Source organism: Panthera onca, chromosome C2, assembly GCF_046562875.1.
Source record: "Panthera onca isolate mPanOnc1 chromosome C2, mPanOnc1 haplotype 2, whole genome shotgun sequence".
In the NCBI taxonomy this organism is placed as follows: domain Eukaryota; kingdom Metazoa; phylum Chordata; class Mammalia; order Carnivora; family Felidae; genus Panthera; species Panthera onca.
This window is the reverse complement of record NC_138347.1, coordinates 40,963,194-40,986,207: the sequence shown is the minus strand read 5'-3', so window position 1 is coordinate 40,986,207 and position 23,014 is coordinate 40,963,194. Positions and strand designations below refer to the sequence as shown.

The 23,014-nt window shown below is 33.9% G+C and overlaps 1 protein-coding gene across 17 annotated transcripts in view; it reads right to left on the bottom strand.

Moving 5' to 3' along the window:
- CSNK2A2IP (casein kinase 2 subunit alpha' interacting protein) overlaps nt 1-23,014 on the bottom strand; it is a 517,960-nt gene that overhangs the window by 257,227 nt on the left and 237,719 nt on the right. For 7 of the 17 annotated variants that reach the window (XM_060640230.3, XM_060640232.3, XM_060640229.3 and 4 more), the window contains 2 exons: nt 6,377-6,472; nt 1,443-4,642 (listed from right to left, as the gene is read on the bottom strand). The exons of 4 other annotated variants lie outside the window; for them this stretch is intronic. In XM_060640230.3, coding sequence (XP_060496213.2) covers nt 2,156-4,348 — 2,193 coding nt within the window. In that variant the 5' untranslated portion in view covers nt 4,349-4,642; nt 6,377-6,472 and the 3' untranslated portion in view covers nt 1,443-2,155. Of the gene's footprint in view, nt 1-1,442; nt 4,643-6,376; nt 6,473-23,014 lie in introns of those variants that run through there. 6 more of the 17 variants (XM_078452912.2, XM_060640231.3, XM_078452914.2 and 3 more) reach the window with 1 other exon arrangement.

Here is a 23,014-nt window from a genome sequence, read left to right as displayed (position 1 = left end):
AACTCAGCAGAAAACACGAATAGAAATTTCTCCAAAGAAGGCATGTAAATGGCCAACAGACACATGAAAATGTTACTCATCAGCAGAGAATTTCAAATCAAAACTACAATGAGATATCACCTTATCTGTCAGAATGACTAAAATAGAAAACACAAGAAACAACAATTGTTGGCAAGGATGTGGAGAAAAAGGAATCCTCCTGCACTGTTGGTAGGAATGTAAACTGGCACAACCATTGTAGAAAACAGTATGTACATTTCTCAAAAAATTAAAAATAGAACTACCCTGTGATCTAGTAATCTCACTACTGGGTATTTACCCAAAAAATACAAAAACACTGATTCAAAGGAATATATGCACATCTATGTTTATTAGAGCATTATTTGCAATAGCAAAATTATGGAAGCAGCCAAGGTGTCCATCAATGGATGAATGAATAAAGAAGAGTTGATATATATAATGAAATATTATTCAGCTATGAAAAGAAAGATTGAAATCTTGCCATTTGCAACAACATGTATGGAGCTAGACAGTATAATGCTAAGCAAAATAAGTCAGAGAGAGTCAAATATCATATGATCTCACTCATATGTGGAATTTAAGAGACAAAAAAAAAAAAAAAAAGAACAAAAGAAAAAAAAAAGAGACAGAGACAAACCAAGAAAAAGACTCTTAAATATAGAGAACAAACTGATGGTTACCAGAGGGGAGGGGAGTGGGGCAATGAAGGAAATAGGGGATGAAGAACTTAACATAATGAAAAATAAATTAAATGATTTAAAAAAATCAGTTTAAAAACAGAGGCCTTGGTACATTCTGTGCATTTTAAAGCAATTAGTATGGCTGAATCATACTAGTTCAATCATAAAAGAAATTTAGACTTTCCCCAGAAAATACTGGCCAATGATGAAAGGACCCTAAGCAGTGGAGTGGCATTATCACATCTGTGTCTTACAACTGTGTTCAAAAGTTAGAAGTGCATATTTAGGAGTTATTGCAGTAATCCTGGTGACAAATGGCTGTGACCACCACTAGGATAGTGGCAATGCTGGAATGTAGGAATAATAAGGCCATAGAACTTATAGACGTAGAGAGGAGCAGGCAATGAGAAAAAGAGTTAAACATAATTCTGCGATGAATGGTGGTTTATCCCATTGAAATAGGAACACTGGGGGCAAAGGATTATAAATGTAATGACCTGAACTGTAAATGTAAAGATAATAAATTCTGGTGGGTCATGTTGAGTTTGGGATGCCTGTGCAAAGTTCCAATTGGAAATTTCCAGTATACAGTCAGAAAGATGTTTGTGGATCAGCATTGTGAGTCATTAGTGCATGCAAATGATACTAAATTTAGACCCTGGGGATTGAGATGATTACTTAAGGTGAGTAGGTTAAGACACCTCCTTTTTCTCCCCACTACCAGTAGACCCAGTGGCACAAAACCATTTTTAAAACATTTTTATTAACCCATTTTGGATGTATAGATAGAAGTGATGAACAGGCTTTAGAACCTATAATTTAAATATTGGCCCAGACAATAGGTAAAGTTGTTTGTACCAGTTAGTTATTCTCTCCTGAGATTTGTTAACTAAGGTTGAACAGATCGCTGGATTTCAGAGTGTAGGATCTTAGCATAGAAGAATTTTCCCTAGGAACACATAACTAGAAAGAGATTATCATAACTAGAGAAAACATTCCTCTCCATATACATTCTTATCTATTGAACATGATCTGAATTTTCTTTAGAGATAGGGAAACAGATTAGCATGAATTGGCTCACGGATACTGTCATTAGCATATTCTATGAGGAAGGAGAATAAGCTACATACTGTTCAGGGCAAGACAAATGAGGTCTTTCTGGTTTATGGCCAATTATGATTAATTCGTGTAACAATGATTATACAGTGGCTACTATAAGCCGGGCATTTGGTTAAAAACCTGGGATTCAGTTTTGTCTCCTAGGAGATCACAGTCTATTATTTAACTAGAAAATAGACTTAAGAGTATTAGTTCCCCTTAACTAGGTGCTTCGTCAGCTAAAATATACAATCACACTTAATTATTACTAAGAATTTTAATAAGCATGATAAGAAATCAATCTCTAGTTTCAAAGAACTAAGAGGTCAATTGCTTTCAAAGAAACAAAAGTTAATTTAATCAATATTTCTCTCATTTTGAAACTTTGTCTGAAAAAATTTGAACAGCATCTTTGGTCCCTTTGGCCCTTTTACTGTGGTGCTATTCCACATAGGCCTTGTTCTGGGAGATGGTGATTGGTTTTGCTGTGGTTTCCCAGTAAGTGGCTGATGATTTTTACTACATATAAACTCAAGCCAGGAGACCCCTGGAGGCAATCGGTGGTAACTAAGCACCTTAGTGAACACACAACCTGAGAGAGTAGATGTGGTAGACTCTTTGGAAGGAGGGGGTAAAGAGGGCACAGTTGAAGAGGAAGAGGAGGAGGAAGATGATGAAGAGGAGGAGGAGGATGTAGAGGATGAAGAGGATGTAGGCAGGGACTGCGGCTCAAAATTATTACTTTTCTTCACATAAAGTAGCCAGTCAATAGCCTGGGGTTGTTGGCTTACAACTCTGTCTTCGGAGGCTGCTGTCAGCCCTTTGTCCTTCCTATTTAGCTCCTGGGTGATATCAGGTTCAGATGTAGAGAGAATTTGTATCTTTTCCATTCCTTCAGATTTGTCTTCAGGGATTTCATCAGGCTGATTTTCTTTCACTGAGGATGGAAGACCAGATGAGGGAGAAGTCTCTGGTATGGAGAGGAGAAAAACTAATTTCACTTCTATTCCCCTCTCAGAACTGAGCTCAGGTGTTGGGATGACAAATAGCGTTGCGCCATGAGGATCTTTCCTTCCCGTAAGATGGTTACATTGAGATTTTATGCAGGAAGCACAAGCTAAACATACCATATAATTTGATGAAAGTCGGGGACCAGGATGAGGATTTGGCCTTCCCCTCATTCTTCGAAAGAGAATCTGCCTACAGAGATCCCTCTGGATTCTGGTCTTGGAGAGAGAATTGACAATTTTATTTACAACATCATCAGGGACACTTCCACCTTTAACAATGCAGGGATGAATATAATCTAAACTCCATGAAATTTCTTTATTTGATGCTGTCTTTGCACAAAGATCAAAGCTGCCTTTATTCTGGAATCGGGAGCCCAATGTTGAAGCAGCTATGCTCCTGATAAAGTGTTTAGAGCTTGATAATGATTGACCTGAGACATTTGGTTTATACTGGGGTGAAGATAAATCTGTGGCCCTGTATTTGTCATTTGGTGAAGAGGTATTCTGAAACTTGGAGTGACAAACCGGTGAGCTGAGGGTCCTGAAGTCCCGATTAAGTGTAAGCACTGTCTGAGATTTAGGTGGGAACAATGGCAAACTCTTAGTCTGGTGGACAGAATGTGCTAAAGGTGATTTCCTTGGTTTTGAATGGGACAATGGTAAGCTCAGAACAATGGAATTAGAGCTCAATGCAGCTGTTGTCTGAGGTCTGGAGTCAGATAATGGTGAGCTCAGAGCCATTTGATTGGATTCCAATGAACATGATGACTGAAGCAAGTCATGTATTTGAGATGTAGAGTTGAGTGTTGGTGAGCTCAAAGATCTTCGATTGTGCTCTAATAAAGATGTCCAAAGGCCATCCAATGAAGATGTTTTCTGAGGCTTGGACTGTGGTAATGCTGCACCAAGCACTCTTTGATTAGGTCCCAAAGAAGATGATTTCCAGAGGACATCTAGGGAAGGTGTTTCTTGATGTTTGGGGGGAAATAATGATGAACTTGAGACTCTTTGATTAGACTTCTGTGAAGGTGATGTCCAGCAAAAGTCTCGGGAAGATGTAGTCTGAGGTTTGGGGAGGGGTAATCGTGAGCTCAAGTTTGTTTGACTGGACTCCAGTGATGAAGATGTCTTATTAAGGTCAAGTGAAGGTGTTGCCTGGGATTTATGGTGGATCAAAGGTGAGCTCAAGGCTCTCTGATTAGGCCACAGTGAAGTTCTCTGGTGGGGGTCTAGTGCAGGTGTGTCCTGACGTTTGGATTGGGATAATGGTGCTTTTGGAGCCTTGTTATAGAAACCCTGTGAAATTGTGTCCTGAGACTTGGCAGAGGGCAATACTGAGCAGCTCTGCACCAACTTCTTAGAGTCAACTGGAGGTGCTGCAAGGTGATTACTATGGGATTGCACTCTGACTACAGGCAGCTTATTGGGTTGATTTAGTTTTTCACCTGTGTATTGATGTGTCAATGAATTGGTTGTGGCTGGTTGGTAAGAGTATTCTAATGGCACAAATTGTTGATCATAATATGCCAAAGGCTCCATCTTGTGCTAGTGGTAGAGGTCTTTTTGAAAGCAGCTGGCTTGTGGGATATTTTAGTAACTGAGTCTTTTAGCTGGATTCCATGGACAAAGAATATTTTTAAACAAATAGTCTTTGGTAGTTTCCTACTTCTATCTTGTTTCCTCTCTGTTAATTCTCAAATATTACAGAGTGTCTCAAAATTGAGGTATAGATGAGGTTGAAAAAATTATCACCATTTGAGATTCTCCTCTATCTTCTCTTTCATTCCCTAGAGCTTTCTCTCTCTCTCTCTCTCTCTTTTGAGGAAATAATGCCTGTTAATAAAATAGTGAAGAGAGTTAAGAAGAGATCCTGATAGGGATATTAGTTTTCTCAAACAATTTGTTGTAGTGACTAGAGCTTGGGCTTTATGTTAAATCCAAGTCAGCTACTCTATGTGTAACTTTTGAATTAAACTTTCTAAACCCCATTCGTATATCCATAAAATAAATGTGATATTTAATTTACTGAGCTAAAGACTAAATAAGATACAAAATGAATAGCATTGTCCAGGATATAATAGATGCTCAAATAAAAGGTAATAGCCATTTCTGGTACTCTTTTATTGATGGCTTAAGTAAAAAAAAAAAATCCATGATAAGTTTGTTGCATGAAATAAGAAAATCTTAGAGAAAAGTGAAATCGAAGTGCTGAAATGTTGGTTTTCAATTTAGATTCAATTACCTGTTGTTATCACCTTTTAGCTTATTTCCAAAAGTCCATAATTCTAGTTGAAAATTTACCTTTCATACTGTTCTTATTTTTCACCAATGTATCTTTTGAAACCATTGACCATTGACTACTACCTTTTAAAACGAATGTCTTTGTTCATGTTTATTATTTTTTTTACTCTGGTGATCTCCATTCATTCTCTCATTTCTCTCCAGGCCTTCACTAAATTATTTTCTTTTCCTCTCACCTCAATATAGTGCTCAGTGTTTCATCACCAGGTCTCTTCCCTTTTTGTTTTATTCCTATGCAATCACACTAGTTGTTTTTATTTAAAAATGAACTACAAAACTTCACAAAAAACCAGAAATATATAGCTAGCCGAAAGTGATGCAAGCTCAGAAAAGATAGATGTGTTGCTTTTTAAAAGATGACACATAATAGAACATGACACTATTTTAGTGCATTTTCATGGCCAAGGGTTTGTTCTTCAGGTTTTAAGGCTAAGACACATGATATGACAAAAAACTGACAGTGATTGCAACAGACCTTAGGATCATCCAATAAAGTCATTAGCCCTAAGGCCCTTGAAGATGGGAACTGTTCAACTTTGGTTTCATGATCCTTTCTTATGCTTCCATGACTTACCAACCCAATTTCTGATGGACAAATTTATTCTTCATATATGCCACCTTATCCAATTAATTAACTATCAATTCTATTACTGCTAGAAGGTTTTCCCCTACATCAAGGTGTCTTTTCACTTAATTTTATGTACATCTATTTTAATATACTCTTATCTTATGTACTCTAATCTTATGTACATCTATTTTAAAATATGTCTTGTTGATATCATAATTCACTTGTTTTCAAGTCATGAGTCATTCCTTGTGGAATTCTCCAAGTACCAACAATGTTATTTACATGCCATTGACTTCCTAATCTTTTGTCTCTAGTGCTGGTTTCCTCTTTAGCTTCAAAACTATATTTTCAACTAATAATCAGACTTCTCTACCCCAAATTCCCAAAGACAGTTCAAACACAAAACACACAAAACTCAATAAAGTTACTTCTTCTTCTGGAGAAATCTTTTTCTATGTCTTCTATCTCAGTGTCTAAAGACTAGTTTTCTAATTTAGAATCCTTGAAATTATCCTGGACAGCTTCACATTCCAGAACAATTTACATACTAATATTGGCTGATCTTACCTCTTCCACATCTTAATTTACCTTTTCCTATCCAAAGCCACTATTTCAGTTTATACAATAGGCATATCTTGTGTAGACAAATTTATTACTAAATTAACTTCTATATATCTTTTCTCCATGACCTCACTCACTCTCTTCCATCTCTTCTTCCGGACACTCAAGAGGAAGTTTTTGGTATTGAAATACAGCTCTTGCTCATCTGAGGATTTCCTTTGCTTTGCTTATATCTGTAGGAGTAATAAGCATTGAATTGAAGTTATTTGTGGTTGCTGGATTTTGTGTGGTGTGATTTGACACCCAGTTTTTTAAAGACAGCGAAAATGGTACATTCCACTATGTGCTGTTTGGCACCCTAACATGCTTCTAATTGTTAATACAGAAAAACTTCATGACCTTGAGGTATGCAAAGATTTCTTAAACAGAACACAAAAAGCAGTAACTATTAAAAATTGATAAATTAAAACTAAGAGCTCCCAATTATCAAAATATACCATATTTAGAAAGAGTAAATGCAAATCAAAGAATGTGGAAAATATTTACGATACATAATATCTGAAAAATAAGGATATGGATATTATCATAGAATATTACATACACGATAACCTCTGCATGTTGCTAAGAAAAAAATACAGTTTGAATCATGTCAAAAACATGGCCAACCACTTCACAAATGAGGATATCCAAACGCTAGTGCTAAAGCTCAGCCTCATTGGAGACCAGTGAAGTGCATACTTAAAACACAGAGAGGTACTACAACACATTATCAGACTAGGACTAAAGTAAAATAAAATGAAATAAAAACAGACAAAGTCAAGAATTGGTAACTATGTATATTAATTAGTATTTACACACACACACACACACACACACACACACACACACACAATTATATTTCATACCTAGGTATAATCCAATAAGCATATCATGAGTGAATATTTGCACCAAAATACATGCCATAGGATGTTCAGTGAACATTATTCATAGTAGCTCAAAACTAGAATTAACTGTCAATCAGTAGCAGAATATATAAATAAGATATGATATATTCATTCAATGAAATACCAAACAACAATGAAAATTAGCAGAAAGTCTAGCACCATGCAACTACATGGATGAATTTCACTTACAAAATGTTGAATGAAAAGAATAATATGCACAAAAAATACCTTAAAATTTTACATATGAAAGTAAAAAATAAGGTCATACTAACTATGATCTTAAAAGCCAAGCTAATACATTTGGAGAGGTACAGATTAGGAGAGAACAAAACTTCTAGGGTGGTGGTAATATTCTGTTTCTTGACCTGGATGATGGTTGTATGGGTGAACTCATTTTGTGATAATTGAGCTCTAACACTTACACTATGTGTATTTTTGTATGTTTCTTAACTTCAATAAAAAGTTAAAAAATACATAAGTTGATGCTAATTTGAAAAGACACATCTGAAACAAAATTGCACTGAAAGGTGAAACATTAAAGGATGAACCAAGATCTGGCACCCAGATGTAATGAGAACTTGAAAAAAAAAAGAAGTAGAAGAATGTGATGTGGAAATCCTGCTATCATATGTAGAGGAATAAAGAAATTCAAAACAAATGGAACTAACAAAAATCTATTTGAGACAAAAACCAGAGAAAAATAGCATTTCTGAATGTTTTCCACTTCACAGCACTAACACAGCAAATGGCACTCTCATTTTAAAGAATGTGTTTTTCTGTAACTATGGAAGAAAATGAATACCACTTAAGAAAAAATTAACCCACAAATAGTCTTTGTGCCCAAATTGTCTTTACAGTTGGGTTCTTTCAAACTTTCAGTGAAATGATTCACATAGTGTTATATAACCCTTTTCAGAATATAATAAATACTGAAATAGTCTAAGTTTGTTCTGTGAAACTGCTGTACATAATTCTAATATTAAACTGTGACAAAAAATTTCAAAGAGAAAAATAAAATGTCACTAATTTCATATGTAAAATTCCTAAATAGAATAAAAAATTTAATTTAACATTACAATAAAGTAACAATAAACTATCACCAACTGGATCTTATTCATACAGTGTAATGATTTATTAGTAAACATTATAATTCATCATGTTCATAATTCAAAATAAATACTAATAGATGCTCAAAAAGTCACTTTATAAAATCCAACCTCCCCTCCTCATAAAACCCAGTAAAGCTATTAAGAAAAAACTAGTTATTTAATGAAGACAAACTTCAATCTGAAAGCACAATTAAATCATTCAGTTGATATTGAACTATGAGCTAATCCCACTATAGGCTGATAATAGACAAGCATATTAATCATGAAGTCACTATTACACTTTAACATTATTTGGGAAGATCTAGCCAATGTAATAAAGAAAAAAAATAGGAAAAAATCTAACTATTGAAAAGGTGAAAATTATATTATCTATGTATATTATATGATTAAAAATTCTATTTAGAATAAAGAAAACCTGACTGAATCGATAATATATTAAAATTCAGAAAGTTCAATGAAATCAGTTTACTAAATCTGTATATATGAATCAAGAATTTTTCTAAATGTCAACACTTAACAGGATATATGATGACCATAGACACTTTATATATAATTTGTTCTAATAATTCAATAAAAATACAAATATCCTATTGCAAAAATGAGCAATTACTTGAAAATTTTATAGAGAAGAAATACAAATGCCTAGTAATCAAAGAAAGCCAACAGTTTACTGCATCTGCTTCTTTTGTATCTTTCAATTCTTTTTCCAATGCACAGATGCTCCGTGCTCCTTCATTCTACTTCCTTTTTCAAAACATGTTTCGAATAAATAGAAAAATTATCATTGGAAATTTCAGTAACCTTTTCATTAATGGATAGAAACAAGCAGAAAATCAGTAAGATTTTGTATTTCAAGATTTGAAAAGACACTATCAATTAACTAGACCTAATTGATATTCATAGAACATTTCACTCCAAAACATTCTTCTCAAGTGCACATGGAATATGCACCAAAACTTTGTAGACCATACAACAAATTTCAATAAATTCAAATGGGTTTAATCATACATAATATGTTCTTGAATTTGGCAATGAACGTAATTATAATCAATAACAAAGAATATATGAAAAAATAACCAGACATTTAGTATAAAAGAATATATTTCTAAATAACCCATGGGATAAAGAATTCAAAAAGGAAGTTAAGAATTATTTTGCAATAAATTAAAATAAAAATAGGCTATATAAAAATGTGTAGGATGCTGCTAAAGCAGAACTTATGAGGGGGATATATCTGTAGCATTAAATAACCATATTAGAAAAGAAGAAAGTTTTCAAACCAAGGACATTAGCTTGCTTGTTAAGCAAAGAGAAAAAAAGAATATTAAGCCAAAATTAAGTAGAAAAAAAATATTAGAAGATAAATTAATAATATAGAAACCAGGGGCGCCTGGGTGGCTCAGTCGGTTAAGCGGCCGACTTCAGCTCAGGTCACGATCTCACGGTCTGTGAGTCCATGAGTTCGAGCCCCGCGTCGGGCTCTGGGCTGATGGCTCAGACCCTGGAGCCTGCTTCCGATTCTGTGTCTCCCTCTCTCACTGCCCCTCCCCCGTTCGTGCTCTGTCTCTCTCTCTCTGTCTCAAAAATAAATAAACGTTAAAAAAAAAAAATTAAAAAAAAAATAATAATAATATAGAAACCGGAAAATCAAGGGTACCAAAAGCTGGTTGATTTCAATAAAACTGAAAACATTTAGTCAGATGTGTCAGGAAGGAAAAAGGAGAGAGAAATAAGTTATAAATACCAGGAATGAGAGGTGATATTACTACCAACTGTACAATATTGAAAAGAATAATAATGTAATACTATGAATATTATGCCAATATATTAGACAAGTCAGATGAAAGAAACATACTCTTGAAAGACACAAACTGCCAACACTCACTCAAAAATAAATTCTAAAACTAAGGATCCCTATATTTATTAAAGACATTGAATTTCAGTTTAAAACCTTCCCACAAAGAAAACTTCAGACTCTGATGGCTTCATTGGTGCACTATAACAAACATTTAAGGAAGAAATAATTCCAATTCTGTACATACTCTTCTAGAAAATTAAAATGGAAAATTTTCTTCATAACTCATCCTATGAGTCAAGTACTACCCTGACACCAAAACCAAACAAAAGCATTACTAGACTAAAAAAAAAAACAAAAACAAAAACAAAAAAAAACAAAAAAACACTGTATACGTATGTTATTGAGATAAATGCATAAATCCCAAACTTTTACCAAGTCAAATCCAACAACATAAAAAAGATAATCCACTTTCCCCAAATCCATGGTCCCAATCTTATCACAAGAAAACACCAAACAAGCCCAAATTAAGAAAAATTCTATAAGATATTTCACCAATACCCCTTAAAACTGTCAAAGTCATGAAAAAAAAGGGGGGTAAGATAGAGAAATTATTACATACTAAAAAAAAATCTAAACATAATAACTAAATGCAATGTGGTATCTTGGATTGGATCCTGGATCAGTAAAAAGACATTAATGGAAAAAATGGTGAAATTCTATTAAAATCTATAGTTCAATTAATAATATTGTACAAATGTTAATGTCTTTGTTTTGATAAATGTGCAATGGTGATGTAAGATGTTAACATTAGGAAAATCTGAGTGAAGAGTTAGAATGCAAAACAGCTAGAATGGACAAAACAGCTTTGAAAAAGAAGAAAATTGGAAGGCCAACATTACCTGACTTCAAAACTTATTCAAAAGCAACAACAGTTGGGGCGCCTGGGTGGCTCAGTCAGTGGGGTATCTGGCTTCCACTCAGGTCATGATCTCACGGTTTGTGGGTTTGAGCCCCACATCGGGCTCTGTGCTGACAGCTCAGAGCCTGGACCCTGCTTCGGATTCTGTGTCCCCTTCACTGTCTGCCCCTCCCACTCACACTCTGTTTCTCTCTCTCTCTCTCCCTCTTCCTCAAAAATAAATTTAAAAATTTTTTTTTAAAAAAGCAACAACAGTCAAAATGGTCTCTATGGGCATAAAGGTAGACCAGATCAATGGAACATGAATAGGAAGTTCAGAAATACACCCACATATATATGGATAGATGATTTTTTTAGAAGGTGTAAAAGCAATTCAGTGGAAAAGTATCCTTCCAAATGATGCTGTAATCATTGGATTTATATCTGCAAAATGTGTGTATGTGTGTGTATATATACATATATACACACACATACACACACACACACATATATATATATATGAAATTCGACCCATACCTCAAATTATACATGAAAATCAATTCATAATGGGATTACAGATCTAACATAAAACCTCAATTTACAAACATTCTAGAAGAAAAGATAGGAGAAAACCTTTGTGACTTTGAATTGGGTACAGATTTTTAGATGTGACACCAAAAACAATGAATAAAAGAACAAATGAATAAATTGAACTCCACCAAAAATTAAAAACTTCTGCTCTTCATAAGGCCCCTTTGGGAAAATGAACAGGTAAGCTAAAAATGCAGGGAAACATGTGCAAAAATATCTGACAAAGCACATGTTATCAAGAGTATACAGAGAAATCTCAAAACACAAAAAGAAAGCAAGTGATCCAATTAAAAAAAAAATGGGCAAGATATTTGGACAGCTCTCCAAAGATGATATGTGAATGGGAAATAAACACATGAAAAGATACTCAACATCATTAGTCATTAGGAAATGCAAATTTAAACCACATGAGATACAACTAAATACCTATTAGAGCTGCTAATTTTTTTTTAAGTTCACCTACTAAGTGTTGACAAGAATATGGAAGAAATGGAACTCTGATACACTGCTGGTGGGAATTTAAAATAGCCCAAGAGGTACCTGGGTGGCTCAGTCGGTTAAGTGTTTGACTTCAGCTCAGGTCATGATCTCACCATTCATGGGTTCGAGCCCTGCATCAGGCTCTGTGCTGACATCCTAGATTCTCTGTCTCCCCCTCTCTCTGCCCCTCTCCAGCTTGTGTCCACTCTCTCAAAAATAAATAAACATTAAATAAATAAATAAGTAAATACATACATACACACATACATACATATATACATAAAACAGCCCAAGAAGTTTAGAAAATAGTTTAACCATTTCTTAGAAAGCTAAGTATTGCATGTATCATACCATCCAGCCATTCCACTCCTAGTATTTATCCAAGAGAAAAGAAAGTACACATCCATAAAAAGACCTGTAGAAATATGTTCACTGAGCTTTAGTTTAAAAGTCCAAAACTGAAAATTATCCAATGTCCTTCAGCAGGTGAATTAATCAACAATTTACAGTAGCCTCATATAATGGAACACCACTACTTCTAATCTCAGGAATCCCATCTTCAGCTGAGAATTTAGGAGCAAAATTATTGCAAATTGATAGGCAAAAAAAAGTATATGAAACAAAAAGAGTACGACAAACCAACCTCATTTAATATCTCAAATGTAAGACCTCTGAACAAAGACAATTCAATGAGGTAAATGCTTTGTGTTCTCAATAAACCATCAAAATAGAAATATGTGTATGCTCCAAGTTTAAAAAAAATCAAAAAGTCCTCCAGAAAACCCATACAATAAAAATATAAATGCATAGATGCCTTAAAAATTGGTAAAGATTGGTTTGGCATTTATAAATAGTATTCTTGGTGTACATATAGATTAATATTCCAGCAATTTCAAATTGAGTTAATAAAGCATGCAATAATTGTTTATTTTTTTTAAATTTTACTCTAGAGTAACCTAGCATTATTTGTTTTCATCTGTTTAATTGTTTGGTGTCTCCTGTCTGCCAAACTCTCAACATCTAAAATATCCTTAGGCCTATATCATTTTTATAACTCAGAAGATTTGAATTTAGAGAATTTCTTGGAAGTCAAGTCTTCAGCACTAGAGTCAAAGATTGATCGCTCAAAGAGGATAATCCTCTTTTGGGAGCCCACTGCATAAGATGCACTGGTTCAGGTATACAGAAGACTTCAGAAGAAATCTCTGTAATCCAAGGCTTATCTCTAGCCTGACATGTGTATTTGACATTAGTACCTGACATTTCTACTTTGAGCTCAGACATTCTGTTCTCATCTTTTTCCAAATATAAACCCACAAGAAATCTCTCAGATTCATACTCCAGGGCTATGTTCTCTGAACTCTGTTATACCTGCATATACATGCACAGTCATCTAGACATATTCCTGATTGTAAACAAGTCTCTCCCCCAAGAGAAGTTTCATGAAAACTAAAAATACGACTGTTTCAATGATTCTTAGAAAAGAAACTTGAGCTACTTTCATGCTAGACAATCTTGTAGGCTCTATACTATTTACATTCCCTGTGAGGAGAAGTAATACTGAAAGACTATGTTCTAATGCACAGAAAAATAAATATAATTCCTGGGCTACCATTTCCACAAAGAGCTCTACAACTCTCTATTCAAAGTAAGAGCTTTGAGAAAATTCTGCCATGTTTTACCTGAAATCAAGGTACTTTTTAGGATGAGCATTATACATAAGTGATGAATCACTGGGTTCTACTCCTGAAACCAATACTACGCTGTATGTTAACTGACTTGAATTTAAATAAATACATTTTTTTAAAAAGCTGTCACCCAAATACATGGAACTGTTAGTGGAGTGGACAGTAAGCCACTCTACCACGAGTTCTACAGAAATCTATCCATCACCATGCAGCTGTATTCAACATTGTCTATCCTCTCTGTCGTCATGTTCTGGAAAACTTCAAGAATTATGGGCTTGGTATGCAGAGTTGAGTCAGCCCAGTCTAGATATGTTTTAGATACTATGCTTTGTAAAAATCCATTAATTCTTATGCTTGTGATTTTTTTTTTTTTGGTTTCAATTTCAGGAAAACTATTTAAATATTCTGAGGATAAAGGTAATACATATTTATTATAGAAAACTTAGAAAAGAATATGATCAAGAAAATAAAAATCATCCATAATCCCACCATCCAGAGTTATTGTGTGTATATCATTCCAATGTTTCTATGTATCTTCATTTTTACACAAATATAAGGTATTTATTTTCTTTTTTGTTTGGTTAGTGAAATACCACAGATATTTGTATATATTTAACTATTCTTCTCAAATATAATTTTAACTGATGTCCAAAAGTGCATCATTGTATTTCTACTATTTAAAAGCAAGGCTTTGAAGATCATTATTCCAGCCAGTATTTTTGTACATCTCTGCTTCTTTTAGATTACTTTTTTAATGATAAAATTTTATATGTTAAGACTTTAAAATATTTTGATAAATTTTCCTCCAGTGAATTTGTAAAAAGTAAAAACAAAAATACATTCCCATCAGTAAGAGATAAGTGACATTTACTTACTTTGCAAATTCTGGATCTAGAATATTTCAGACATTTTTCTCTTTGCTGGCCTCTACCCCATGACCACTTATTTAAATATCCATATTTTAAATATCAGCTAAATTTTGACTACCTATATTTCTCTATTTGTTAAGTCCTTGGTCCTTTTATTTACCCATGGTTCAATAAGTGTGTTCATATGTTTGTTATTGAATGTAAGGATTGTTTATATATTATGTCTACCTTTTGTCACAAATATTGCAAATACTTCCCCTACATAGTTTGCCTTAAAAAATTAATCATACCTGGGAGATAGGCTCTGATCCACCCAATATGATCATTTCATTCAAGATTTATATTTTTAGGAGTCTTTACTTGTGACGTATGTGAGAATTTAAACAAGAGCTCCAACAAGTTAGTATGTACAACAAATCCACAAGATGCCAAAGAAAGTGATGTCTTATAATGTCAAATTGATTAATTATAATAATCATCAAGCTGTTCAACATAAAGGCACAATTTAAAAGTTTTGAGGTTCTTTCCATGTTACCTTCAAGTAACAAAAGCCTGTGTGTGTGTGTATGTGGATGTGTGTATTGTCAAATCAAGAATGTTTTACACTTTCATAGTCATGGTTTTATGAAATGTGTGAACTTCTCTGTCCAGATGAGAAGTCCAGTAAAGCTTCAAAGAAGAAGAGAGAAATGAACTGGATTTTTGAATAATCATTTCACCATTGAAAATCAGGGGAAAAGCATCTTAAGAAAAGGCACAAAAGGATGAAAGAAACTAAAACATTCAGGGACAATGAGAAATTCACTATGGCAGTAACACGGGTTACTGGAAGAGGGCAAGTGATGAATCTTGGAAAGATGAGGATGGAAGCAGACGAAGAAGGGCTCTGTATGTAGTCCTAAAAACTACAGATCTTATCCTGGAGGTAACTGTTGAGTAGAGGAAACAATCAACTAGAGAAGTGAGACCATTAAGATGAACGTGAATAATCAGACTGTAGACCCCCTAGGTAGGAACCAAGTAGCACAGTGTCTTGCTAATTGGCTTCTTGTTGCTAATACAAAGTTTATTTACGTCAGCGTGTTTTATCAGAAGTGTATATACTTTAAAAGTCAGTTGTGTAATTTGGTATCAAGGTCACAACATTATTGGCCTATCAGTTTTATTTTAAAATCAACATAGCCTTTGAGATTGAGGTTTAAGATATCTCTTCAAAGCCAATAAATCATCTGTAAGTCAATTGCCCTGTAACAATATTTCTAACAAATGATTGAATGGAACTAGATGCTGGACTATGCTATGCTATACTCTCTGGGCTAAATTTACATAAACATCTCTTCTTTTTTAATGAAGTCACACTTTAACAGTATATTGGACAATCCAAATATCTTGACTACAGAAAAATTAAAACTATCAATGATAACGAAACAATGGATCGAGTTTTCATAAGATCAAACATTTGTACCAGCAACTTTCTTCTTGGAAATAGTCACTAGGTTTAAAATAGCAGTGACAATAATATAAGGGAAATGTGATATACAGGTCTCTAGAAAGCAGCTGTGCAAACAAAGAGAAGGACCTTATGGAAAACCATGACACATTAAGAGACCTGTTGATTACACTGCATGTCTAATTCAAGATATTTTGCTTATACAAAACCAAGAACATAGCCTCCAATGGATAATTTGGTAGGTTACACATTGCCTTCATATTGCTTGATTTGTGTTTTTCACTTAACAGAACACCCCTTGCTGTCTGAATCTAAAATGATTAGATTTCAGTAATGCAGATTTTGTTCCAAATGCATTAAACTAGTTAATGCATATACATAACATTTCTATATGTTCATGTATTTGACAATAGCCTACTGCTAACCATTTTAAGATAAGAATGAAATAGGATATTTTAAAATACCATATTTGTCAAATAGCTAGCAATATTAATCTTTTCCAAGTTCAAGAGATTAGTTTTCTCATCATGACAACAAACCAAAATATTGTCATGATGGCAGGTAACATTTCTGAAATTTACTGCATATAAGCACTGCATAACCTTTTCCTTATTTTCATAAGCATAGAGGACTTTTGAAATAAGCTGCTATTAATGTCTTCACCTAAATTTTCACTAGTTTAGATCATTTTTTAAAAAGGCTTCCATGTAAAAGATGAATCTAATTCTTCTATGCCCTTGATTTTATGATGAAAAGATTTTCATCTGAGCTCCAGTGCTACTCTTTGTTCAGAATTTCTTCAGATAAGCTTATTATAAACAAATATAAATCAACTTTTGGTTTGTTCATTTACTTAGTTAATATCTTGTTTTAAGATGTACAAATTTTAAAATTCTTCCTATGAGTCTATCCTGCAATATTGTCTCTTTGAAGCATTATCTATAATATACTACAAAAGGAATTTTGTTATATATATATATATATATATATATATATATATATATTTTAAACAGAACATCAAAAGTATGAACAAAAAAATGAAAATTTCTATTTAGACCTTTGATATCACAAATAAATCAAGATGATTCCATTACTCTGTTACTATTTTCTATCCCTCTACTTCCCAAATATTTCTATTCATTGAAAACTGGAGAGTGGCAAATGAAGTCATATAGAAACTATTGTGGTGAAATTAATAATAGACAGCATTTCCCCATTTCTTGCTGTATGCATGAACTCTTTTACTCCTCTTTAACAACCCTTTTCAGTAGGTATTGATAGTAACTCCTTTTTTATGAAGAACAGTGGCCTGGCCCTGTGGGCCACACACACTAGGTTTGACTTCATGATTTTTCTCTTCAAAGGTGGATAAGAAACATTCTTTCAGGTTCTCTCTGGATATAGAAGGACATTTGATTTCTGTTTCTCTATCTTTAAAAGATAAATAACCTTCAGAATCATGATCTCCTCTCTGCTTCTCCCTCGACTGCTGCCAGCATCTGTTTTTAGTCATGCTCTACATACCTTCCAAGGCTTTTCTCTTCATCTTCCTGACCTTTTCTCTCTGACCCGCATCTATGCACCTCTTTTCTCAATTTGCACAACTCCTACTCCTAAACCCTTCTTCTATTTCCTATCAAGCTCATTGTTTTTATATGCTTCCTCACTTATAATACTATCAAAAATTGCTATGTCAACAATTTTAAACATTTGAGGTAAAATCCAGATTTTATATTGAACAGCAGTGCCAAACACCAGAGATTTAACATAAACAATATGTTTACAAACCCACTTGTACTGAATAGAATATTTTTTAACTTATACAGCTAGCCAGAGTATTGAATGTGTATGAGGCAACAATCATTAAAATCATTAAATCTGAAAAATAATTCACTATATTATTTTCACAACTTCTTTAGGATGGATTTACCTGAGTCTGGAATTTGTATATTAGAATTATTTTTTGAAAAAGCAAACATATATATGTAGTTCTCGTTTTACGCAAGTTGAAAGATGTATTATGAAAGCAATTAGGTAGAAAAAAGTTTGTTTATAGTATAAAAAATTACAGTGAAAACATCTCAATTTTTAATTAATTAATCATAACATATGATTACTGATTGAATCCAGGTTTCAGTGTATTAAGAAATATAACAAGACTTTTTAAGAACTCATTGTAATCAGGAAAAAATATGCAACAGGGTTAAATAATTTTCATATTTTTCCTTTTTTAATGTTTGTTTATTTTGAGAGAGAGTGCATGCACCTGTGTGCTCACGCCATGAGCGGTTGGAGGGGCAGAGAGAAAGGGAGAGAGAATCCCAAGCAAAAGTTGCTAGGTCGACGATTTTAAGCATTTGAGGCAAAATCCAGATGTTTATATTCCACAGTAGTGCCAAACACCCGACATTTAACATAAACAGTATGTTTACAAACCCTGTGCTGATGGCACAATACAGGGCTTGAACTCACAAATCATGAGATCATGAGCTGAGCTAAAATCAAGAGCTGGACGCTTAACCGACTAAGCCACCCAGGTGCTCCAATAATTTTCATATTTGTGATAAGACAGTTTAAAGAAAATCTTGGTCACTTAGCATAATCTAGGTCCATCCATGTTGTCACATACAAATACTATATGATTTCACTGATATGTGGAATCTAAAAACAAAACAGAAACCAAACACTCTTAAATCCAGAGAACAAACTGGTGGTTGCCAGAGGAGGTGGCCAGAGAAATAGGCAGAATAGGTGAAGGGGTTGAGGTACTAACTTTCAATTATAAAATAAATAAGCCACAGAGATGAAAAGTACAACATAGGGAATAAGGTCAATAATATCGTAATAACATATGGTGATAGATGGTGACTACACCTACCATGGTGAAGACTGAATAATGTATAGAATTGTTGTATAAATATGATGTACACCTAAAACTAATATAATATTGTGTGTCAATTATACTTCAATAAAATTTTTTTTAAGCCTAGGTCAAGTATATCAAAATTATAGCTCCAATTATGTTGTTTTATAGTTCTATGATCTTGGATAAATTATCTAAATTCTAGAAACCTTAGTCTTCTCATCTGTAAAATAAAAATAGTAGTGGTTATTTCATATTTGCTGTGAGGAATAAATGAGAAGATGTAGTTAAAATATCTGGTAGAATGTCTAGGAAAGCATATATGATTAATAAATTGTCATTTTATTATTACAAAATAATTACCACTGTCTCATTATATGGTGGAAACTTAAATTATGTAGATACCTCTCCCATACCCATTACGGTTGATTTGTATTTGAGTGTTCTTGCCTATGGGAACCCATGATGTTTCCATTAGCTCTGTAATTATAAGGAAATGAAATGCAGTATTTTGAGATATATGTATGAATACTCAATAAAGATCTCAGAGGCCAAATGCAAATTAACAGGACCTGATTTGTGTGTATGGGTGTGTGCAATGTGTGTATCCTATATAGAGGAAATTTGTATATCCGAATATAGCATGCCAAGTGTACAAGAGATATATGGGTTTCAGCCGTCCGATTCTGGTGTTAGCTTTACTGTCTAGCTATTTTATTTTTAAATCTTCCCAAGAACTATGGAATTTTTTAAAAACTCACAAACTATTAAAAAAAAAAAAAAGGTTTGCCTAACCCTTGTTTTCGGCTTTTAAGTAAGATGGTCTTTTTAAAACTGAGCTCACTACATTTTATAAAGATGATAAACAAGTAGCTAAACTCGGGTTGTAGAAAACTCCTGTAAAAACATAGCTACATCCCAGCATTTCACTCTGATCAGTGTACTTGAAGCATGCATTTGGATAAAAATATAAAGTCCACTTATACACAATCAGTTCACAATAAATGCGAAAGGAGGAAGCTATAACAAAATCAAAACTATTTTATGTAGATGTAGCATGAAAACTTCACACTAAGGATAAGACCATTCTTCTTAACTAAAGAGAAAAACTGTGTTCTCCATCTAAAGATTGCCTTCCAATTTATATCAGACTTTTAAAATGTATAGCAATGTTCAGCAAAATATCACACTATTGAAACTGAAGAATTTGACAAGAAACACTTCTACTGTTTAAGGATTTGACCCAGCTGATAATTAATCATGGAAATATACCATATAACTTTTTTACTGCTTTTTTTCTTCCTGGTACAACAGCTGAAGGAAGAAATAACCTCAAAATCAGTTAATGTAGGAAACCAAGAAACATATTCCATTTAATCCGTAAGTTTCTTTATATTTCTTCCCACAGTAATAAAATATCCCACTCTGCAGAAGTTAAATTATTTAAGTGGAAATGTGGACTAGGCAAGTTTCAGACACACCTAAGTCTTCCAAACCCAAACCATGAATAACAACAAACTTTAATCAGTTTCTTGGCAATAGATAAAAAATTAAGCAGGGATACTTTAAAAAAGAAAAATGGGTTTACATCTTTCTGATGCTGTGTGATTAGTTAATACATGTTATTTTTGCTAATAGAATGTACTGTTCTTTCCCTGAAGGGCTCATAAACTTCTCCAGGCAACACCTAGTTAAATTGGACATTTATTAAATTGTACTATCCTCTTAATTCACCTTTGAACTCTTGGAACAAGTTATTAAATGAAGCAGCCAAAGTTCCCTTTTGCACCTGCAAATAACAACTGAATCTACAATTAAGGATCATTTCCTCTTTTTTGAAATTCAAATAGTGGCATTAAAACAGAATGTAATATTTTTATCTGCATCTGGTCAGGCTATTTCCTGGCATTTGCGATGAGGTAACAGGATGACTATATAAAAATGCTACATAAAGATACGGAGATAATCTCTAGGTGACTTCAGAAAAGCAGGCAACTTCTAGACGTTAGAGTTTACAATATAAAAACAGACCACACACCTCTAAGGTCACTTTCGACATGAAAGACATAGTCTCTACATGAAAACAAAACAAAAATAAAAATTAAATCAATACTAATATTTAAATTGGATCAAACACATTTTAAAAATATATTTTACTAGAACCCTTGGAATTGCTTACCCGGAAATATCTAAAATATTTATTTTTTACTTTATTTATTTTGAGAGTGTGTGCGCGCACACACACACACACACACACACACACACACACACACGCAGGGGAGGGGCAAAGCGAGGGGTAGAGAGAGAGTCCCAGGCAGGCTCCATGCAGTCAGCGCAGAGGCATGGTTTGGTCTCACCCAATGAAGCATGAGATCATGACCTGAGCCAAAATCAGGAGTCTGATGCTTACCGGACTGAGCCACCCAGGTGTCCCAAAGATCTAAAATATTTAATGCAAACAGACGTATACCCTTTTGTCATGCCCACGGCCTACACACATATTTCTGTAGCAGTTCCTATGTCTTATCTACCAGAGTTATAGACATTTCAAAATCTTCTCCCATACAACTCCTCTTTGAAACCTGAAGATTATGCTTAATATCTGTATTAATCTATAACAGGCTATTTTGTGTTACTAACTATTCTTTCTTTATTGATACTGAACTCTTTTTGAGTTAATCTGAAAAGCATATCATCCTTAACTCTAACTAATCATTTTCTAAATTTGACCTTTTTATCAGAAGGGTTCTTTCCCTATCATTTCCTGTATTCACATTTTGCTGAATTTCAAATCCAAAATGCAAAACACATGGTAAAGTATTAATAATATAACAGATTTGCAATGCTGCTATAGATTCTATAGCATAATACACATTTTACAGCTTTCATAAATTTTAGAGATAAAAGAAATCTCAAATGTTTAGTTCAAACTTGTCATCCACAGATGAGGAAACTGAATCCAAATATATTAAGTGGCTTTCCTAAGATCATCTAGCTACTTAATGAAACCAGGATTTCCCAAGACTGTCCTAAATAATAGTTATCTCATTATCTCCCCAAACTGTCCCAGTTTGGAAGACAAATCATAAGGCCACGTTAGCAAATGTAAACTGGAGGTCAGCTTTTGGTTTAGAACTTTTTCTCCCCATCCCAAAGCAAAAAATTTTTAAAGCACTGAATCCTGGTGCACATGCAGTTATTGGTAGTGGCTAATTCTGATTTGTAAAAGCAACTAAACTAAAATGAAATTGACTTGTTATAATATAAAAACTATTACAGAGCAATGTGTATATCAAATTATTTTTTTTAATTTAACTCTAACTTTATACTGTAGGCCTCAAAAAAAAGTTCTATAAAAAATAAACCAGCATAGAAACATATGGAGCACTGTTCCGAAGTGTCTGCATTCAACTTATTGATAAGACATTATTCAACAGGTATACAGTAACAGTGGTTTCAAAGGGCAGTGGATAGAAAGTCAAAGACAACTGGGACATGTAAGATACTTAGGCACTGGAGGAGGTTGAAAGATAGAATGGATGGCTATTAGAAAAGATTTCACGGAGAGGACCCTGGGTGGCTCAGTCAGTTAAGCATTCAATTCTTGATCTCAGCTCAGGTCACCATCTTGCAGTTGCGAGATCAAGCCCCTCTTCTGGCTCTGCACAGACAGTGCAGTATGGAGCCTGTTTGGAATTCTCTCCCTCCCTCTCTCTCTGTGCCCCTCCCCTTCTCATGCACACACATGCACACAATCTCTCATCTCTCTCTCTCTCTCTCTCTCAAAACTAAATAAATAAACTAAAAAAAATTTTTTTTTCATGGGATGATGCCATATTTGTACAAGGCCCTTAAGGGAACACAATTTCAATGACCAGAATGCTGGAGAGGGAGGCAGAGCATGGGGAAAGCATGAATATGCTTAGGGAATGTGAAGTAACTGAGGCAGATGGAGGAAGATATCAGGGGTATGGGCATGGTAAGACAGAAGTTTGGGGGCAATACAAAGGAATGTGGATGTACAAACAATCATTTTATGTAAACCAGTAGCTAGCCGGAAGCTGGTAAAAGTTTCAGAGAAGTTG